At 31.6% G+C, this 20,731-nt stretch overlaps 1 protein-coding gene across 1 annotated transcript; it reads right to left on the bottom strand.

Moving 5' to 3' along the window:
* Window positions 1–6,127: 6,127 nt before the first annotated feature.
* LOC139522415 (eukaryotic translation initiation factor 4E type 3-like) lies at window positions 6,128–20,459 on the bottom strand. Its single transcript, XM_071315933.1, has 8 exons — window positions 20,268–20,459; window positions 15,777–15,849; window positions 15,023–15,117; window positions 14,510–14,570; window positions 14,091–14,157; window positions 13,311–13,466; window positions 7,152–10,314; window positions 6,128–6,875 (listed from the first exon to the last, which is right to left on the bottom strand). Exons 1-7 carry the CDS (start codon window positions 20,423–20,425, stop codon window positions 10,256–10,258), a joined length of 669 nt encoding a protein of 222 aa, XP_071172034.1. The 5' UTR covers window positions 20,426–20,459; the 3' UTR covers window positions 6,128–6,875; window positions 7,152–10,255.
* Window positions 20,460–20,731: the final 272 nt, after the last annotated feature.

Raw genomic sequence — 20,731 nt, 5'->3', positions numbered from 1 at the left:
CCCTTACCAAAGCTGTTGTTTTAACAATTAGACAATTTGTGTAATTGTAAAAACAAGTCAATTATTAAAATAAAATGGAAAACTATGAGTCCCTTTCAATAAATCAAACTTTCATGCCAAATAATTAGCAAATTTAAGGTGTTTGTTTTTCAGTAAAGTTTAAACAGCATTAAACCAACAATCCTGTAAAATGCTCAACTGGTTAAAATAATGCAGAAAAATACACAATATCTCATGTATTAGTCCAAATAATTATGACGTCTGGCAAGGCTATTTTATTATTTTTCTGGGACGCCTTCCTACGACGTTCAGGTGCCAATTTAACTAGGTGCCAGTTTGACTAGAATTCTTTGACAAATGTTTGAAACTATCTGAGTTTCATTAGACCTTTGATAGCAGTAACAAAAAGATTATTTACTTAATATTTTGTGGGAGAAGGGGGTTCAGACTGTGTGGCATCAGGTATGTTTGTGCCCAATACATTTTCGCACCCTACACGTTCGCACATTCACACTCTACTCATTCACGCCCAATTTTAATTCAAATTCAAGTTGAATAATTGGAAAATTATGGTTGTTGTTTTAAATTGCTTGGGTGTAAATACTGAATGTATTTATAGCTTGGTATGAGTAAAACATTGAAGATTTTAAAGGAAAAAACACAAAAGATAATTGTTTTTAACAGCTTGGTCCCATTGATCTGAAACAACGAAACAATAAAACATAGAAACCAAAATATAGCAATCCACTAATATAACCAAAACATGATAAAATTTATTCAACACGCAGAAACAAACATAGTCATGATAGTCAGAATCTCACTTCATTTTGAAACAAGTCAATGAAACAAGTTATAGCAATACACTAACCAAAACATGATTAAGAGTTATTCAACACAAAATAAAACGTTGACAAAATACCACTTTATTTAGAAAGGATTATTATTATTTTTAGCAATACCTTATCCAAAACATAATTAAGATTTATTCAACACAAAAAAAAAATTGCTGTCTCACTTTATTTTGAGACAATGACAACAATTATACTTATAAGAAAACACTTGCTTACATAGTTGTTAAACACAAAACCAATTAAGATTGGGTGCGAACATGTAGGGTGTGAAAGTGAAAGGGGTGAAAATGAGTGGGCGCAAACGTGAATGGAAGCGAACGGACTCAGATTCAGACTATGTACCAGTGAGAAATATACAAGCCTTTCTACGGTATTTATTTGTACAATTCAGCTAGTCTTGACCTATTCATTTGTCTTAAAAAACCAGCCAGTTGTCACCTTCACTTCACACACACACACATATACGAATATCAATTATATGCTTACGATACATGTTGCATTGTTAAACTAATTACGGTATGTGAAAATCAAGACTTGCATAAAAACTATCCCAATATTAGAGACAGTGGCGTCATTTTTCTTCAGAGCTTTCAGCTCTTTGATTTCAATGTTTTTGTTAAATAATTTGTAATTTCTGTATTTTATAAGTATCCTAAAAATTTATGCATTTTTTATTCAAAAATAACTCATATTTATCAAATGTTCATGAATGTAGGAAGTACATCACTAATGCATGGTCCCATTGCTTTCTATGTTAAATTCCTCTATTTCAAGCAGGAACACCTCTTTCATTTTAAGTTCAAATAAAGTGGCAATCATTGCATGTCAAAGCAACACTTTATAGTGTCTTGTACTGACAAAATCAACATACCTTTAATGGCATATAAGAAAGAACTGGTTCCCGGAACTTCGGTTGTACCAAAACAGGTACTTCAAATCTGACAAACAGACAAAATGTACCCTCTTTTTAAAATTTGGTGCAGTTTTTTTATTATTCAAAATTATAAGTCCAATTGTGTTCTACAATGATCACCAGTCCTTCAGCTTTCATTTGATGCCAGAAATACCTAAATATTTTACATATTTTGATAGTTACACTCATGTGTAGGGACTATTTTGTGTTAAATATGTACTACTTTCTGGTATGTGCTTTCTAGCTGGGCCCGAATTAGTGGTGTTACACCTGTAGAAAAAAGACATAATTTTTTGCTGTATATTTATCAAATTTAAAAAAATTGCACTATTTACGTTTTCATGAAAATTGGCACACATAATATTCTTAAGTAATCAAACCAAATGGCATTTTAAAAAAGAGGGGTCCATGAACTCGTTTTCAAGTTAAACAAGTTTGAATGATAAAAATCAGTCGAAGACTGAATCTTTTCCTGATAAGTCATAGTTTGACATCACGAAAATAACAATTTATGTTAGAAACGTCATTACCTCCCCTGTAACTGTATTGTATGCCCTTAAGGTATTGACTTTATCTAAGAAACATATCTTTACCAATGAAACATGAAAGTGATTTTTAGTTCAGATGGACAAGTACACATTACATATGCATCAATTGTAATATAGTTTGTAACTTATAGTATCTGAAGTACTAACCTAATTATGTAAATCTAGCATTGATAAACCATAAGTTAAAATGGAGGTGTACTCTTTCTAATTGTTTGTATTCCTCATCTAGCATTGATAAACCATAAGTTAAAATGGAGGTGTACTCTTTCTAATTGTTTGTATTCCTTATCTAGCATTGATAAACCATAAGTTAAAATGGAGGTGTACTCTTTCTAATTGTTTGTATTCCTTATCTAGCATTGATAAACCATAAGTTAAAATGGAGGTGTACTCTTTCTAATTGTTTGTATTCCTCATCTAGCATTGATAAACCATAAGTTAAAATGGAGGTGTACTCTTTCTAATTGTTTGTATTCCTTATCTAGCATTGATAAACCATAAGTTAAAATGGAGGTGTACTCTTTCTAATTGTTTGTATTCCTTATCTAGCATTGAAAAACCATAAGTTAAAATGGAGGTGTACTCTTTCTAATTGTTTGTATTCCTTATCTAGCATTGATAAACCATAAGTTAAAATGGAGGTGTACTCTTTCTAATTGTTTGTATTCCTTATCTAGCATTGATAAACCATAAGTTAAAATGGAGGTGTACTCTTTCTAATTGTTTGTATTCCTTATCTAGCATTGATAAACCATAAGTTAAAATGGAGGTGTACTCTTTCTAATTGTTTGTATTCCTTATCTAGCATTGATAAACCATAAGTTAAAATGGAGGTGTACTCTTTCTAATTGTTTGTATTCCTTATCTAGCATTGATAAACCATAAGTTAAAATGGAGGTGTACTCTTTCTAATTGTTTGTATTCCTTATCTAGCATTGATAAACCATAAGTTAAAATGGAGGTGTACTCTTTCTAATTGTTTGTATTCCTTGCAATGATTCTATGTACCAAATAGGATCAAATATAGTTTACCCATAACTCATAATTGGAAAAAACATGCGATGAAAAAAATGAGAAGTTTAATGCTGTCTTTAAACAATGAAAATGTGGTCATGGACAACTTACATATTCCAGATAGAAAATTCAAACCATTAAGCATCTGTATACAAGCTCTTGTTTACCATTATGAAATATTTGGAACTCGACGTTAAGCAACCAACAATCAATCAATCCAGCTCTTCTTACCATATAAAATAAAAGCTGAATACAAAAGTCTCCTCCAGCTGCCATCAGATGAACATCCCTTTGATATTTGTTACGTCAACTGAGCATGCACGAAAGCGTATAAGACATTGATTGATAATGGTCTCCGAATTGGGTTATTTTCTCAAAAATTGGCTTTTCTGTGGAAAAAAGATTGTTTCAAAGACAAGTTTAGGAAGTACAAAACACTACATTCATACATCATATCACAAATATTTCTGACTTTGTTTGGTTTCAGAGTAGATGTGGCTGAATGAAATCGGTCTCTTCCTTTAATATTATAGATGGTAGTCATATGGACTAATTGGCCCGAGAACACAGTTATTTCGTAGTGCATTTCTTTTAGACAATAAATTCAAATTAAAAAAATCGCACCTGCTCTTTCTCAAAAAGATTTTTACAGTGTAGTGTACTACCAGTGAGACAAATAATATCAAAATTATAGAAACTTCTACCAGCTCTAACTCAAAATATTGACAATTCTGTGTTAAGGGGGTGTAAAATTCAGTTTGACAGCTTCAGACGTGCTAAAATTTGACCTTTTAGAACTGGACCAATTTACTTCTTAACATAAAGATTCAGCACCCAATTTTTTTTTACATGTAATTACATCCCCCTACTTGATATTTCATGCATTTAATATCAAGAAATAAATTGGGAAAGTGTATCAAATAAGACATGCAAGTTATACACTGTTTACACTAGGGACTATATTCGTAGACAACGAAAACCAAAGGACGATAACTGTGTCCTTGGACCTAATAGGACAGAAAGACTTGACCAATCTTTATAAAACTTTGCATAACCTAAGCTTAGGCAATTGTGAGATAGGTTGCCAAGTTTCATGGCCATATGACATATATTAGAGACACTAGGGTCATTTTAATATAGACATTTGAATGTTTATTTTTGACGTGTAAATCAAATATCTTCAACTGTCAAGATTTTGGCCTTAAAATTTTAAATTTTGCAAAAATTTGCTTTTTAAATGCTCTTGAATATCAAATATTAAGTATTAAAAGCATCTGAACACTCTTTTATTTATCAGATGTATTGTAATTATTCCAAAGTTAAATTTATATAAGCCTATGCCTGAAAATAGAGATTTTCCAATTTAGGGACGCCTTATATAAATATGCATTTTTCTCAGCCAATTTGAAGATTTTGAAGTTTTTTATGCCTAATTTATTCTTTCATATATATAAAATGTACTTTAAATGTATAGAAAAGTGTCAAAAAGCATACCACATGAGTATAAAATGGTCTTGGGCCATGTAGTACTGAGAATTATTTAGAGTCGATTTAGGCGGTAGCCCATATTGACATATAAAAATGCACACAGAAGCTATTAGAAATGAAAATGTGTAACTTTTTGCTCATTTCTATGCTAAGGCGTTATGATACAAGAAGTCTAATTGCAAAAGGACTCTTGCATTTAATTTTTTTAGAAACAATATGGTCTGATGGCCAGTTTTTTCACTTTTCAATGGAAAACTTGCATTTAGTTTTAGCCTTAATAGGCATAAAGTTGGACCACTTACTGTCATACAGAGAAAAAAAATGGTAGCCTATGAAAGGAGTAAGGTGTACTGAGTATAATAAAGTGCTTTTTTTACAGATTTAGTGAAATATTTGTGATGGACTACAGATTTGATGTACAAAGCTCTTCACATTTTACATACATCTATTAGGCCGTTTAACCATGGCCGTGAATACAAATATCTGCACTTTTTTTCTGTGATAATCTACTTTTCTCTATATCCAGAGTTCACAAATGGTTAATTAAATTTGATTTAATCATAGAAACACAAATATCAGGAACAAAAAAGCTGTCAGATAGAAAGTCAGCATGCCTCTTAGCCATAAAATGTAAACTGCTTTAAAATGCTTATTATAGCCGTAGAATGCCAAAATGGCACATTTTAACAGAATTTCTGTAAACCAAAGATGTAAATCCTTTACTTTGATTGAGTTTGACAAACTGAAACCAGCAAATCATTCAGGAAAGTTGCCAAAGTACAGAATCTAGATTTCAGGAATCCATCTCTTAGGCCCGAGAACACAGTTATTTCGTAGTGCATTTCTTTTAGACAATAAATTCAAATTAAAAAAATCGCACCTGCTCTTTCTCAAAAAGATTTTTACAGTGTAGTGTACTACCAGTGAGACAAATAATATCAAAATTATAGAAACTTCTACCAGCTCTAACTCAAAATATTGACAATTCTGTGTTAAGGGGGTGTAAAATTCAGTTTGACAGCTTCAGACGTGCTAAAATTTGACCTTTTAGAACTGGACCAATTTACTTCTTAACATAAAGATTCAGCACCCAATTTTTTTTTACATGTAATTACATCCCCCTACTTGATATTTCATGCATTTAATATCAAGAAATAAATTGGGAAAGTGTATCAAATAAGACATGCAAGTTATACACTGTTTACACTAGGGACTATATTCGTAGACAACGAAAACCAAAGGACGATAACTGTGTCCTTGGACCAATTATTTGTAATCAAAACTCAGGATTTAATTCATTAAATAAAAAAATATAAAATGACAATTGAAATTTTATTTTGCCTGATGAGATACAAATAAAAAAAAAGACACAAACAACATAATAAAAATATAAAAATAAAACAAGTTTTGTTTTAAACAAGCACCTTTCTCAATCACCAATTAAAAACTACAGTCATAAAACATTTGCATCTGTGATGAACCTTTATTCAATATATATTTCATTTAAACCTTTTTACAAATTATTATACATTCATATTTGGTTGGATTATATATTATACTAAAATAAAAGGAATTTTCTTCTTTAAATATTATTTCTGTGGTATTTAATGGTTTTAATTTTTGTTATGTTATTTTTTTAAAGCATAGTCAAAGACCACCTTTCTTTATTGTATTTTTCAGTTGAGCAAGCCTCATTGATATATGCTCCAAATTGTCCTTAGTCATATTGAAAGCTTATATTAAATATTCAGTGGATAAACAAAAAAACACAAAATACTCCATTCATGGACTGCCATCTTTATTTTTAAAGCTGAACAAAAATGAAAACAAAATGTAAATTGCCTTGAATAACTTTTTTTAACTGATGATTCGTTTCATATTTTTTTTAATCCTGTTTTTAAATAGAAATTTTAATGAGTTAAGGGTACCCAAAATCTAAACATTTCAGAAAAACGTAAATGGAAACTGTGAACAAACACCATTTTTGCTTTGTTAAAAGCAATAAAATTGCATTATTACTATACGGTTTTATTGGGTATGGTTTGTATTTCAGAAAGATGACTTAAGGTGGTACCTAACACCACTTCCCAACACTTTAGCTAAAATTAATTTGGGTCGTTTAATTTTCTTAAAATTTTGACAAAGTATTTACTTTGACCCTTTTACAAAAATATAAAAATTTCAAAAAATTTGAACCAACCGTTTTACTGGTTATATAGCATTTTGACAAACACTTATTTTGATCATTGAGAAGCTTAATATTCCCTGAACAACACAATGTAATTAAAACATTTAGCTGATTTTACAGAGTTATCTCCCTGTAGTGTTAGGTACCACCTTAAACTTACTGATACTTGTACTAATAGACATGTAACCTGAGCATACTAATGTGTTCGTAGAAAATAGTAATAACTAATACCTGAGAAACAATGTTGGATAGTTGAATTTGCCCTTTAATGGCTAAGTAAGCACAAAGTTATTTTTGAAATTGCCCAGTCATGGAATGAGAATGTCTACCTTTTGATAAAATATTTCAGTGACATACTTGTATTCTGATTTATCACATTTTTTCATGCAAGTACCACAAAATGGCATCTCCTCACATTTCAATTTTTCTAAATATAGACACACATACACAGGACACACATATATCTCTAGATATTACTATACAGAACATTGTTTACCTCTTATGATGTAAAAACATATATTTGATTCTAATATGAATATCAACCACTGATACAAACCAACAAAAGTTTTCTAGATTTAACTTCTTCAAAAGCGATTTTTTAATTTTATTATTTTAAATGTTCAGAAACTATTTCACCATAAAATTGATGTTTTCCTTTCTAGATGGAGAAAGTTGTAGAAAAGCTAAACAGTATATAGTTTATGCTGAAGAGGAGTGTAAATAACACCTGATAAAGGTTATGTGTCTGGAGCACTTTTCTGGATGGGGAAAAAGTTAATGTTTCTTGAATAAAGAACTCTTCAGCCTTTTACTTCAAATTCATTTTTAATATCACAACTTTAAATAAAATGGCAAAGAATTTTGCGTACAACTGTTTCTGATACTATAAAATTGTAAAAAAAAAAAATATACAACTATACCAGTATATAAATAGAATATAAATGATAGAAAACAACACAAGCACAGAATCTTCTGCCTCAGAGAAGCAGGGGTAAAGCTTTAGCACACATTACTTGAGAAAAAACCAACAATAAGATTATGAAAACTATAAATCATAACATAGTGGTATTAAACATGTACAGTTTGGAATGAAAATGTTTAATAAAATGGAAATTCAATGATCTAATAAAAATATTAAATAAGTATTATTAATTTATTCACTCAAGAAAAATCATAGCATCGTTCATGCTGTGAGGCAGGTAATGAGAGGCCATAATAAAAAATGTGTTAAATGTTTCACTACTTGGCCTTTTATTGAATGCCTCAAAATAAATACTTCAAGTTTTAATTGGTACTTTTGGTAGTGAATTGTGACAAAAAAGCATTGAGTAAACACTAAACACTCTTTTTTTGGTTTGGCCTCTAGACTTGAACAGTCATAAACTTTTAAAGTTTATTTGCAGATGTTTTTATTCATAGTTGTAAGCTCTCTTAAGTTTGCAACTCCTTTAAAATGTTTCTTACTTTTGTAGATATTATTCCAGTAGAATTTGGTTATTTAAATAAAGCATAATCAATTGCTAAATAATCTTTTGTGGATAGTTGCCTAAAACATTTGAGTCATCTCCTTATTTTTTTTTTTGTAAATGTCAACTGTTCTTCATTTTAGATAATTGAGATTTAATTGTAAACCATAAAGGATTGCCTATCTTTAATTAATGAGACAATTTTGTGGAACTATGTTTCACTTTACAAACTGCGAAACAGCCATTTCAACACAATTTCAAGCCAAGCCATTTTCCCTAAAAATGAGTGATTTGTTCTTAAACATGGTTTATATCTATACAATACCAGGACATAAATCTGTTGTTCGAAACTCATTTTCAGCAGTATTTGGTTAAAAATAGATTTTGGGTTTTAATAGTGTCCTTAGGCACCTTGCATTTGGAGACAGGAACAGACAACTTTAAAGTAAATAAATAAGCAATATTAAAAAGAAAGGCCGATTTAGATTGATAATAAATATAGGCAAAGCCTCTACATTACAAAACTTTTTTTTCTAAATGAAAAGACTATTTTTCAGAACATATTGTATCAGTTAAATCCAGACATAATTAAACACTTTTAAAGGTTTGTCATAACAGAACAATTAAAGAAAACTTAACAAGTGCATTCATATTATATTGTACTAGAAAATCATATTACGATCAATGGAATATGCCAAAAAACATGTATCCTGAAAATGTGTATTAAGCTTGTATTTCACATTTCATCCTTCATATGATCAACATATCAATAAATAATACTACAAATAACATACCAAAAGTCTATCAAAAATGCAGTTATTCTAGAAAAACTCACATTTCTATCATTCCATAAGTGAAAGACATAATTTATAAAATTACATTTCAATTCATTGTAATACAGTCACTATGGTTAACTATACATGTACAATACTAATGCATGAGTAACTACAATGTGCATGATGACTAGGAAATAAAGTCTTCTAAACATAAGTCTGATCTGGGGAGGACTCCTAATACAACAATCCCATTTAAGTCCAAAAACTCTGATAATCATGTATAAAGAACCAAAAAATAGAGACTTAAATAGCCAGAACCATTTATTTCAATTCTATTTGTGGCTATCTAGTCAAATATAGAACTAATTATAACTAATTTAACGTCATAACACTAATGTCCCATTTTCTGTTTTTGTTTTTCATAACTCAGTTCAAAAGATAGTAGAATGTGTAACTTACTCTTTGTTTTATAATTTAAATTAATTTGGAAAGAATTTGTTGCCACAGACAAGTCTTAAAATAACTAACACTTTGTAAAAATCTTAAAACAAACCTCTTTTAAAGATAAACATTTGTGCCTCAACTATAAAACAGTTTTACATATATATGTTGCCGTAAGGACATGAATATAACATCTGATACAACTTCATAAACAGCAGTTTAATTTTTTAAGAAGGTTATCTACAATAATACCTAGGATTTCTTTAAAAGTTTGATATATTAGTGTTTTTCTCTTTCCTTTTTCAGTTTTTCTTGATTTTATAAAACACATATAGCTATAAACATGATATAGGAGAACTGTTCTTTCCTGAAGGTTTTGATCAAATTCATTCATAACGTTTGAGTAACATGTATTCTTTATCATTCATACTAAATTAATGAGTCCTAATTTTCTCACAATAATGAGGTCATTCAATCTTCTCAATTACCACATGTTGACTGGTTATGACATAATGTGTGAATGCTTAGGGGAAAAACTTTGACTTTCTTTGGTTTTTCTTTCTCTCTCTTTCATCCTTTCCAACTTGACTTGTGTTTATCACCTTCGAATGCTGAATGTGTCTGGAAAGCTAAAAACAGAAAACAACTTTTACAACACATGAGTTTTAATCATATTCTTTTAAAACATTCACAATCAGCGTTTTGAAGATAGATGTGATTTGTAAATAGATTATAAAACTTAAAATAAGAAGTATTAGTAAAATGTCCTTAATATTCCTAAAAAATAGAATTTTTCTTGAGTTAAAATTTCAACGAATTGACGTTAATCCATTGTAATCTATTTTATCGAATATAATTTTTAGGTTGATGTATATAAAATAAGCATTTGTCCCCAGTACACGGATGCCCCATCCGCACTATCATTATCTATGTTCAGTAGAACGTAAAAATGGGGGAAAATCTCTAATTTGGCATTAAAATTAGAAAGATCATATCATGGGGAACATGTGTAATAATTTTCAAGTTGATTGGACTTCAACTTCATCAAAAACTTTAACCAAAACTTTAACCTGAAGCGGGACAGACGGACGAACGGAAGGAAGGACGAATGGACGCACAGACGAGAAAACATAATGTCCATAAATGGGGCATAACAAAAAGTTTTTTTTTATATGTTATATTTTTGTTGGTGTTAATTTACCCAAATGGGCAGCTTTTCCTGTGTATGTGTATAACCTCTTACATCGAATTATTAAATACTATACTGAAGACAACTTTCCCTTAAATTCCCTGTCATAATGCAGTGTTCCAGCTAGGATTTTCAAAGGGCAGGGTGCCAATCCTGAAAAGGGCATTTAACGCGCGATATGATAATATGAAAAGGGCATGTTTTAATAAAGATATTAATCAAACATTGTGTTTATTCGTTGAATCACTGGTTATACAAGAACAACATCATTAGCCCATATAGAACTCTATCTTTCTACTTTTTAGGATGAAAAACTTGTCAAGCAGCTCGTCACACAAGTTTTTAGATCATGTTTTGAAAGGTGACCTGCTTCATTCTGTTTCTATGGTCTGACACACTTGACCAGTTATACATATCTACCTCTGCTGTGCTTAACAGCAATACAGCACAAACAACTGTGCTCAGTAAATGCACAATGTTAGGATATAGCAACAGTGAAAATTTGTATTAAAAATAAAGAATACAGAAAAAGATGACCAAGACACCCTACCAACACTGCTACTAAGACCCTCTTTAACTTTTCCCATAAATCAAAATACCTAAACACATATATTCTTAAGCAAGAAGTATGTAGACATATTTTAGAATATGTTAAGTGGGTTACTCAATGCTAGAAAAAAATCAGATTGAGTTATCTTTCTTTATTCTGGTGTGCTCCTTCTTTGGAGGATTATAAACAGTACATAGAAGATGTAAATATGATCAACAATATGCAGGGATCTCCATGGCCTGTTTAACGATGGAGCCCCGCCATCGTTCAAATGTCTTGCGCCATCGTCAAATGACTCGCGCCATCGTTAAATTGTCTTGCGCCATCGTTAAATTGTCTTCCGCCATCGTTCAAAACTTCATCGTTTTTTTGTAGCCCGACGCCATTTTTTTATCAATTATAATCAAATGCATGTAATTGCATAACCCTTAGGCTTTTTATGTTATAATCCAATACAGTTCTAACGCCTGAGGGATATCCGGATTAAGATCGCTAATTACTTGTACCTGAGCTTGTACAGGTAGATCAACAAACCAGACAGGAGAATACTATCTGAGGATAGACGATCCATTGTCGAAGTAATCAACTAAGTTTCAGCAAATGATTATGATCATTTAGATTAAATAAATAAATTAATAAATTAATCCAGTTACAAAGAAAACAGTTTAACAAGTCGAACACGTGCTTTATTTTGACTTACGCAATCAGCATCCCCCTTTTTTAAGAAGTACAAAATAAGACGCAAAACAGTAAATATTATTACATCGCAAATAACTCGAGTACTGCTGTAACGATAATTTAGAATTACTTTAACAGTTTAAAAGTAAAAACTTAAATATTTCCTGTAAAGAAATATCGTATCTAAATTCCGAATTCATTTTGTATATTACAATCAAATTGATACATCGGCGTTTCCGGTTTCTATTCAGACTCGAAAGATGCATGTTGCACAGCATCAATTTTTCCAGATAAAGTCATTAAAAACCTTTTCATTTGTCAACGTTTGCTTTACAAATCTCTTTAACCTTTTACATAACCCGTACGAATTGTTTTGTTGTTGCTGCAAATCAGCCATACCGGTAATGGGCTCTGAATTTGACAGTGTCCACGAAAAATAAGCTCCACATCAGATGATTTTTAACCCCCATAACAATTACCAAAAAGAAGAAATCTGCTTGGGGACCTTCATGACAGCTTTTGGTCATTCTCGACTAAGGGGGGACCATGAAGACTTGGCATTTGAATGGTTAAAAACGGCAATAAATGAAAATATTGATACTTCTAATTCTATAATGAAAATTCAAATAAATATAATTTAAATAAGCAATGAATTAGCATGTTCACCATCTTTGTATGGAGGGATAAAATACTTCCGATCGCGCTACACTGTACAGCGTAGACAAGGTTTGTAATGGTGAAAGTTCCTCCATGGTTCAATTTTCATCCATGGAGATCCCTGAATATGGCGGCCGATTTTGTTATTTTCTTATCAAAATTGAGGGCAGTCAATGACAAATACGTCGGAATTAGCTATTTACTTCACGGAAAACAAGTAAAACGGTGTCTTCAACGAGTTGATAATGGTTTTCAACTTTCTGTCATTACTTTTTTTCTCCATGAAACTACGGTAAACATTGCAAATTGTGCCCAAGTTGTCGTATGCCCATTTCTTCAAAAATTATTGCTGACTGACCGATTCTATTTGAATGAATTAATGTTGATGATCATTAATGACCCATCCCATAAACGGATTACCTATAACAACAGATTAGTCTTACTAACATTCACCCAATTTTTCTTTAAAAAAACTTTAGTTCGAATTTCATATAAGCTGTAAATTACTTCCATATATACTTATAAATCATGTTAATATATATCATATTTACCTTTATAAAATATGGCAGGAAAATGAACATCAGGTAGTAATTCTTTGACTTTATCTATAACTGTTGCTTGTTCATGTAATAAAGCTCGAGTGTTCCAGATTTGTAATATATCATCTCTTTCTCGTACACTAATACTCATACCACTTATTTCATCACCTGCAAGATATTATAATTTTATAAGAACATTGAAGTGTGCTGGCTAGAATCTCGGGGCAGGGAGACCCATTAGAAGAAGCCGTTGGATTAGGAACAAAATTGGTCAAAACAGTACAACAAAGATAATCTTTTAAACATGATGTTTTACCACAGACGGAGAAGCAAAGCATCACTTGGTTAAAACAATTTCATAAAACTGTCTGTAAAAGAAATATCAAATGTTGCTTTTTTCTTTTAGATCTTATGCAAAGAACATTTTTGTGATTGCATAATTTCCATAATAGATTAATCATAGGATTCTTAATCTGTCCTTTCATTAATAAATGGATTTGATTAAACAATAATTTTAAATATAAATGCAATGGACTCTAATATTTATTGACTTGGATTGCGAGTTTTCCTACCAAAACAAATTGACTGCCACTTAATAGCACAAAAGTGCTGAACGTGGCATTAAACATGAATCAATTTTTATGTATTAACCTCTGTCCCCACCAGTTATTTTAAAAAGTATATGATAATCTCAATTAATCTCACAGACTAAAAAACATAATGCCCATAAATGGGGCATAAAAAAAAGGACGGAATAAAGAAACATATTAATTGATGACACTTTTTCCTTACCTTCAGCTAAACAATCAGAAAACTGTTCTCCAATTGCTGCTAATAGAAGTTCCTTCCATACTCTTACCTATGAAATAAAACATGGACACACTATATATATCATATGTTTATAGAAAAAAATAAGTTATTATTTAGTAAGTAATGTAGTGTGATGATCATAAAATTTTAAATCAAATATCAGCTCAATATCTACAGAAAAATGACTAAAAATTAAATGGAAACCTGTTATTTCAATGCAATTTTCGCCTTCAAAAGCCAGTAATCTGTTCAAAATTCAGTATTTCTGAAACTAATTATTATCACTTATTACACAGCTGTAAATGTATAAATGTTTAGTAACCAAATTGTTCTATCATAGTCTCTTAAAATTAATATTTCTGGCAAGCATTTTAAGTATATAATCCTCAACTGATACTTACAGATTCAAACTTGTGACATTTTATTCTCCAGTTTCCTCCATTACAATTAAATTCATCTTCCCTGTAAAATAAATGTAAATTTTCAAGATAAAAGAAAATAAGTACAGGACCAAAGCCTCAAAATTAGGGATCAAGCTTTTAAAGTTAACTTTTTGGAGAGCAGCATAATCCATGAATATATGCAAGAATACCAAAAGACTGGCATGATAACCTTATGTCATGATATTTGTGGCATTAAATTTACATAGTGTCAGAATGGTGTGCACAACAATAAAGTCTTGTTTTTTTAAATTCTTCGTAATCATGTCCTATTTCAAATATTACAGAAACTACATTCATCGATCTTGCATTTATTTTCTACTATTGTAAAATTCGAATTGTTATTGCACAATCATTTGAATTTTCACTTCAATTTTAACTGGTTATAAGTACTGCATTTTGACCTTCTTGTGATTCGACACAGATAAAACATTAAGTAAAGGTGTGTATAAGACCAATCATAATAATACAAACCAAACCGGTCTTCTTTCTTCCCTCATTAAATGATAAGTGTATCTGACATTCAGCTTGTCAACATCCGGTATGTTGTTATAAACACTCCAGAAACCCTTAAAATAACAATTTAAACAAATTTAAAAAAAAAAAAATATTTCAATAGTTTTTGCAATTAAAAAAAATGATGATGGAAATTAAGTCTTTATACTTTTAACAATTTTTCAAAAATAGATACAAATTAATTAAAGTGAATTGCCCAGCTAGCTGGGAAGTAGTATATCAAATTAATATGGAAACAATATCTTGAAAATTTTCTATTAGATAGAAATAGTTTTCAAACTCAGAATTGTGTGTGTGCAATGTCATAAGCCAAAAAAATACCTTTCAACATGATTAATATTGGTGAGAGAAAAAAAACCTCACAGCCTGTATAAATGATGATGATGATACAGTCTTTTATGTACAGATGCAAATATAACATTGTATATCATGACAAAATCAGTGATGTGATATGAATATGATCCCTACTTTGTACTGGACCAACTTTAATTTGAGTTTGATTTCTAGCGTGTTAATTCACATTTCACAAGGCACCAATCTTCACAATGGTATATTACCTTAACAGGACACATTACCCTCACCCTCCAAAGCAGCCATGAGACCACAGACCAATCTTAGTCATGTTAGTATACAAACTGAACTGTATTGACTTTATATATAACTTCTACATGAACAGTGCATTACATGTGGCACATCTTCATAATATACCAACCTGTACTGTACTGACTGTGTATAACTTCCTAATGGTTGCTTCATATTCTGCTACAGTTGTACCAGGAATTGATCTGAAGAAAAAAACATGTTACATTTTTGTATTTTTAATTTAATAATGTGACCATATTAATTTTGTAATTCTATCAGTATGTTGATTATTAAATTTGAAAATCCAAAAGCAATTTACCAAATTTTGAATTACTTTACTTTTGGGGACCCTGTTTTGTAGTTAGTGTAAATGTGAGTTAGGTAAATGTAAAGCACTAGAAGAGCTGGGTGAGGCTAGGGTACAAAATGTACATGTAGTTTAAGACAAGAGTACCTTTTTAGGGCTAGTGTTAGGTATTGGTTAAGTTTAGAGTACAGGCTAGTTTAAACTAGCCCTTTATGGACTTAAATGACCCTCTGTGGGTCTAGTAGCAATTACTTTTATACATTTACAGTTTTTCTAGAAGTCATTTTTTAGTTATTGTTGTACATGTTGTAGCAGTTGAAGAATTCCAAAAGTTAGGTTAAGCACAGTATATTAAGACTTTTACTATTATTATAAGCAACAACTAGAGGCTCTAAAGAGCCTGTGTCGCTCACCTTGGTCTATGTGATTATTAAAGGAAGCAGATGGATTCATGACAAAATTGTGTTTTGGTGATGGTGATGTGTTTGTACATCTTACTTTACTGAATATTCTTGCTGCTTAAAATTATCTCTATCTATAATGAACTTGGCCCATTAGTTTCAGTGGAAAATGTTAGTAAAAATTTACAAATTTTATGACAACTGTTAAAAATTGACTATAAAGAACAATAACTCCTAAGGGGGTCAATTGACCATTTTGGTCATGTTGACTTATTTGTAAATCTTACTTTGCTGAACATTATTGTTGTTGACAGTTTATCTCTTTCAAAAATAATATTCAAGATAATGACCAAAAACAGCAAAATTTCCTTAAAACTAACAATTCAGGGTCAGCAACCCAACAACAGGTTGTCCGATTCATCTAAAAATTCCAGAGCAGATAAATGTTGACCTGATAAACAATTTTACCCCATGTCAGATTTGCTCTAAATGCTTTGGGTTTTGAGTTATAAGTCAAAAACTGCATTTTACCCCATGTTCTATTTTTAGCCATGGCGGCCATCTTGGTTTGATGGCCGGGTCACCGGACACATTTTTCAAACTACTAACCCAGTGTTTTCCATTCCGCATTTAAGCCGGGTGTGCCGAACACCTTCTTTTGAAAGATGACCACCTTTTGATTTTAGGAGGTGGTCGGCTTTTTTTTCAAAATCCGGATTTTTTTCAGTTCCGTACCGTTAAAATTTGAATACTAATCCCGCCTTGTTTTCATTGACAAAGATGGCGTCCAATCGTCAAATTTCAATGTTTTCATAAATCAATCGGGGGAAAAGAAAGGAAGATGACGATGATGATTAAGAAAATACTAGACCAAATAAGTTAAATAAAATTGATAGTAATGTTGAAGTTGTGGAAATTGAACAAAAATCAACCAAACAACGGAAAAGACACGCAAGTGAAGACAAATATGAGCAAGACTTCAAATGACTTATAGTCACAGAGGAAGGATACTACTGTTCTGTGTGCCAAAAATACGGCACAAAAGCAAGAAACAGAACAGAAACCTGGATCGAAAGGCCTTAAATCCATGCTGATGCATAAAATTGTAAATGAAAGAAGAGATAAGAGATAAATTTTTGAAAAAATAAAATCAAAGAATATTTCATTTTATTTGACAATTAATATGACTACTTCTATTTATGTTTGTTCAACTCCATAAAATGTGAATATTATACTAATCTTTATTTCTGTGACCCCCACGTGCACCCACAGTAAATTAAAAAAGGTTGGACATTTAAAAAAAAAACCACCTGGTTGCAAGTTATTTTTTTTAAACACCCACCTTACCTTAGAGAAAAAAGGAAAACACTGTAACCCAAAAGATGATTGTGGCCAAGTTTGGATTAATTTGGCCAAGTAGTTTCAGAGGAGAAGATTTTTGTAAAATATCACTAAGGTTTACGAAAAATGGTTAAAAATTGACTATAAAGGGCAATTACTCCTAAAGGGGTCAACTGACCATTTCAGTCATGTTGACTTATTTGTAAATCTTACTTTGCTGAACATTATTGCTGCTTACTGTTTATCTTTATCTATAATAATATTCAAGATAATAACCAAAAACAGCAAAATTTCCTTAAAATTACTAATTCAGGGGCAGCAACCCAACAACGGGTTATTCGATTCATCTGAAAATTTCAGGGCAGATAGGTCTTTACCTGTTTAACAATTCTACCCCATGTCAGATTTGCTCTAAATGCTTTGGTTTTTGAGTTATAAGCCAAAAACTGCATTTTACCCCTATGTTCTATTTTTAGCCATGGCGGCCATCTTTGGTTGGCCGGGTCACCGGACACATTTTTTAAACTAGATACCCCAATGATGATTGTGGCAAATTGCAAGTTTTGTTTAATTTGGCCCAGTAGTTTCAGAGGAGAAGATTTTTGTAAAAGTTAACGACGACGACGGACGATGACGGACGCCAGGTGATGAGAAAAGCTCACTTGGCCTTTTAGGCCAGGTGAGCTAAAAAAGCAAGATACTTGTGTTGTGCTTTTGCATGATATTATTCAAGTATGCGGACCAGAAGCTGTCGCTATGAAACAGCCTCTAAGTGAGAGAATTAAAACTTTATGTTGTCGTTTATTTTATATTTTTGCTTTAGTGTGGTAAGGATAAGCTTTGGTGTGGTAAGGAGAAGAAGCCCTAGAACAAGACAAAACAACCCACTTACTTATAGACAATGAAAAATGGTGAACCAACACCTGAAGTGGTTATCGTGCGGTTGGGTAATAGCGGGTGGATACCACTCGGTATTCACAGTTGTCTTTCACTATAAAAGCAAATAAACGTAATTAAAGACAACAACACCCATCAATTACCGCATGGTGATTAATTTATTGTGGTCAACATGTTTCGTCAACAAGCGTGGTGTCTTCAGGACAATATTATACATGAAATCAAACAGTGAAGTACAAATTTTGCGATCCACCTTTGCCAAACTAGCGTTGTACCTAACAACCACACAGCATGAACGAAATACCGGACCATTTAAAGAGTTCTCGATCCGTTGCCGAAAATTACCAGATACGGAGAAAAAATAAGGAGAGATTTGGAAACAGAAGCAACCACAGTCACAGAAACATACAAAGAAGAAGAAGTCCATCACTGAAGATTTACATACCATACATAAGTACACAAAGTCAAAGAAATTCGGAATACCAGGCATTTTACTTAGGAAAAAAGGAAGGAACCAGAACCAAGATGAACCACATAAACCACAAACCATATTTATAAAGAAAAGCTTCATCCACGAACATTTTATTAGCAAAGTTATTTTTTATGAACACATCTACCAAGATTTACAATTCCCAAAATTGCGGTGATCACACACTTCACCTTTTACTAACTCAATGGAAGCAGTACCTCCCTCGGAGCGAAGCCAGTTGAATTGGTACGGGATGGCCAATGGGGTGTTGTCCAATTTGGAAATGAACTGACATTTTATGAGCTACTTCCATCATTTCTACATTATTACCACTAGAAACTTCTATGAGGACCACTACACAGACGTGCAAGAATAGGAGATAACCACATCGTTAATAACTTTATTGACTAACTTTCTCTTTGAACTATACTAGATTCTTATTTTACTTTCACTTTCACTTTCTATTTATATCTATAACGTCGTCATAACAACCTCTATTGTTAAGGCAAACCGCACAACCGCAAAATTTGTACTTCACTGTTTGATTTCATGTATAATATTGTCCTGAAGACGCCACACTTGTTGGCGAAACATGTCGACCACAATAAATTAATCACCATGCGGTAATTGATGGGTGTTGTTGTCTTTAATTACGTTTATAGACAATGAGTACAAACCACAAAGGGAACATAGAAATTAACTTTTTTCCCAAATAACATCATTTAATGGCAATTTTATTTTGCGTTTTTCAGTGCAGATACCCTCCCTTTACGCCCCTCATCGCTAATCCCGGGTGACCCGGCCGCTTGAACTTTTGACGCATACAACAATCACTTTTCCATTGTGGCGTCAGATATTTTGTTTTGTGACGTCAAAAATTTACAGGAACCTGTGTGATATCTAGTAATGGCGGACAAATAGCGATAAGGTGTATTGTTGTACAACTGAGATGAAGAGCATACAGTAATTGACAAGCACAAATAATCCAAATTTGAAATAGTTAATGGCACAAGGATATTTTTGTATTTTCATTTTGTACTATGTCATCAGTGTTTTTAAATTGACACTTTCCAATGGTGTTTGCTTAAATCGGTGAAATAAATAAGTAATGAAGCGTGTGTAGAAACTGAAAGTAATGGTAAGTTTCGTTAGGTGAAAGAGATTGGGTAGCTTTTTATCCACAGAGGAATATTATTATGTTTTTACTTGTCAAGCCAGAATGTCCATCGTGTATTTAATGGAATACCACATTCCTCTTGTGAATGTATTTCACTGAGGGTTGAACGAGGTAAATTTGGACTTCCCACTGGCATTGTTTTGATGGAATTTAAACCATCGAAACTGTTGATGCTCGAGACCGCCATGACAGCATTGGTGAAGTCCAATCACGTGATCAAAATATTTACGTCTTGAACTTACTCGTCTTATTTTCTTCGTATAGGAGCTTCCTTATTTAGGAACACCTCTATTTTATGATTGAAGTCTAGTCCTAGAATAAATGAACTCGGGGGCATTATTTTTCTATTTCTGTAAGTTTCTGATTTTCTACTTACCTATTTTGCTATTTGTCTTTTAAAATTCCCTCTTTTTTTTTCTTTTTTTTAACTCAGACAGAGACATATGTATTATTGTATTATATGTCTCTGACTCAGATCAATCAAATGAGCCAA

Source organism: Mytilus edulis, chromosome 1, assembly GCF_963676685.1.
Source record: "Mytilus edulis chromosome 1, xbMytEdul2.2, whole genome shotgun sequence".
NCBI lineage: Eukaryota > Metazoa > Mollusca > Bivalvia > Mytilida > Mytilidae > Mytilus > Mytilus edulis.
Note: the sequence above shows the minus strand (reverse complement) of the source record. Positions and strands in the feature narration are given on the sequence as shown.

What these genes read in the sequence shown, in the direction of transcription:
- LOC139522415 (XM_071315933.1), bottom strand. Translation starts at nt 20,425, where the DNA reads ATGGCGGTCTCGAGCATCAACAGTTTCGATGGTTTAAATTCCATCAAA. An exon ending in ACACAGTCAGTACAGTACAG is followed by an intron (nt 15,118 to 15,776) that starts GTTGGTATATTA and finishes TGTTATTTTAAG; the next exon opens with GGTTTCTGGAGTGTTTATAA. An exon ending in TCCTGCCATATTTTATAAAG is followed by an intron (nt 10,315 to 13,310) that starts GTAAATATGATA and finishes TTCTGTTTTTAG; the next exon opens with CTTTCCAGACACATTCAGCA.